The sequence below is a fragment of the Zalophus californianus genome, chromosome 8, assembly GCF_009762305.2.
Source record: "Zalophus californianus isolate mZalCal1 chromosome 8, mZalCal1.pri.v2, whole genome shotgun sequence".
Classification (NCBI taxonomy): Eukaryota; Metazoa; Chordata; class Mammalia; order Carnivora; family Otariidae; genus Zalophus; species Zalophus californianus.
Genome location: NC_045602.1, coordinates 114,911,876 through 114,914,268, shown reverse-complemented (window position 1 = coordinate 114,914,268; position 2,393 = coordinate 114,911,876). Strand labels below are relative to the sequence as shown.

The 2,393-nt window shown below is 49.6% G+C and overlaps 1 protein-coding gene across 1 annotated transcript; it reads left to right on the top strand.

Annotated features, from left to right (window-relative positions):
• Positions 1-1,283: 1,283 nt before the first annotated feature.
• On the top strand, positions 1,284-1,963 carry LOC113938199 (glycine cleavage system H protein, mitochondrial-like). The gene has a single exon (XM_027623478.1). The coding sequence runs from the start codon at positions 1,284-1,286 to the stop codon at positions 1,752-1,754; it is 471 nt and encodes a 156-aa protein (XP_027479279.1). The 3' UTR covers positions 1,755-1,963.
• Positions 1,964-2,393: the final 430 nt, after the last annotated feature.

Genomic DNA, 2,393 nt, shown 5'->3' with positions numbered 1-2,393 from the left:
GATCGAGTCCCACATCGGGCTCCCTGCTCAGCAGGGAGTCTGCTTCTCCCTCTGACCCTCTTCCCTCTTGTGCTCTCTCTCTCTCAAATAAATAAAATCTTTAAAAAAAATAAAGTTCTGATTTAACTTAAAATTTAAATAGCCACTTGTGCCTGGTGATTGCCTTATTGGCCAGCACAGGTTTAACAGTTGGCTCTGGAGGACATCGGGATGATAATATGTTTAAGTAATAGCAAGTTAACATCTGTTGCGCACACACTTTGTGCTAGGTTCATTGCATACGTTCTCTTATTTACTCCCCTCTGCTACTCTGTAGGAAAGCTCAGTTATTTTCCCCATTTTACAGATGAGGAAACTGAGGATCAGAGTGGCAAAATCATTTGGTCAATTTTCCAGAATAAGGAAGTGCTGAAGGCTGAAAGGGAACACCCAAAATCCCATTTTGAAAACCAGACTCAGATAAAATAAACCCAAAGACCCCTGCAGGCTTTGCAACTTCTAGCTCTCTACAAATGAATGGAGTGTGCAAATTGTTAAAGGAATGCAAATCAGCCTACAATTTGGGGGACAAAGCTCAGATCCTCTAGTCACACCCTGCATCTTTCTAAGCTGGGGGTGGGTGGGGGCGGAGGCTGAGTGACGAGGAGGGAGCTGGGAGGAAGGGGGAATGCGGGGGGGGGAGGGGGGCAGCCAGCTGGTGCCGGAGACCCAGGACATCATCTGGCTGGCGGGCTGGCGAGTTCAGACAATGGGCGGGGGACCTGGTCAGAACCCTCCTCCCTCCACACCCGGTCCTATCCCCTACCCTGGCCAGCTGCCATGGACACCTTCTCCTGTCTTGGGCAAGGCCTGGGGAGCAGGAGACCTGGGGGGCCGGTGCAGGAGGCCGGGGAGGTCTATCTTGAATGATCTAGAGTGGAGGGAGGGGTGGGGGTGGGGGTGGAAAACAGGAAGTTGGGAGCTTCTTTGGAGGTCTCCAGAGTGCCAGACTTTTTGCCGGGGGCTTTGCAAACATCCGTGCACTTGCTCCTCCCACAGTCCCCCTGGTTTGAATAATAATGATTATTATTAACATTAACAGGGTAACCCTGCGGCTCAGCCCACCTGTCTGGAATGGAAGGTGTTATCTCAGTTAATCCTCAGGACCACCTAGGGAACCAAGGACTTTTATTCTCTCCCTTTTCCAAAGGAGGAGCCTGAGGTCCAGAGTGGTTAAGTGACTTGCCCAGCATAGAAGACTTAAGAAACGTCCCCTCTTCGGCGACCCCCGCACGTCTGTGAACATGGCGCTGCGAGCGGTGCGGAGCGTGCGGGCTGCGGCCTGCAGTCTGCGCGTCGCCTCCGCGCCCGCCGCACCCTGCCTGCCGCGGCCCTGGGGGCTGAGGGCGGGCGCCGTCCGGACACTGCGCACGGGCTCCGCTCGGCTCTCCGTGCGTAAATTCACAGACAAACATGAACGGATAACAACAGAAAATGGTATTGGAACAGTGGGAATCAGCAATTTTGCACAGGAAGCTCTGGGAGATGTTGTTTACTGTAGTCTGCCTGAAGTTGGGACAAAACTGAACAAACAAGATGAGTTTGGTGCTTTGGAAAGTGTGAAAGCTGCTAGTGAACTCTATTCTCTATCAGGAGAAGTAACTGAAATTAATGAAGCTCTTGCAGAAAATCCAGGACTTGTCAACAAATCTTGTTATGAAAATGGTTGGCTGATCAAGATAGCACTCAGTGATCCTTCAGAACTGGATGAATGAATGAGTGAAGAAGCATATGAGAAATACATAAAATCTATTGAGGAGTGAAAATGGAACCCCTAAATAAACTAGTATGAAACAAAAAAATCAACAACAACAACAAAAGTCCCCTCTTCACCCTAGTCTCCCACCCTTACTTTCAAGTTTTATTTTGGGTTTTTTTGCAAATTGTAGCTCTCCCCTGCCCCACTGTTTTGTACTGTTTATGAAGTGATTACACCCTTTAACTATTGAGAAGAAGTAAGAATGTTTTTTTGTGACGTGATACTTACATTAAGTTCAAATTTTAGGTCTGGAAGTGAAGGTTTTTTTGAATGCAGCCGATTTTATCATTTACCTACTTATGACTAATTGCACAACAGCGGGCAGCCTCTGTTACACTATCTGTCCCATTTATAGGGAAGGTTTGCCCACGCCTACCCTACCCCTGGCTCCAGAGGGAGGCTGGGGACCCAAACTCACAGCCCCCGCCCCCCGAGGGTCCTCCTCCCTCTGACATTCCCTGACCCTTGGCTACTATTGACCCTCCCTTTCCATCCTGCCAGCAGGAGTGTGTGATGGTGCTCATGCATTCATTCCGCAAACAGGTCTGGAGCCCCTGCTATGTGCCAGGCACTGGTCTAGCCATAAGGGACAAAG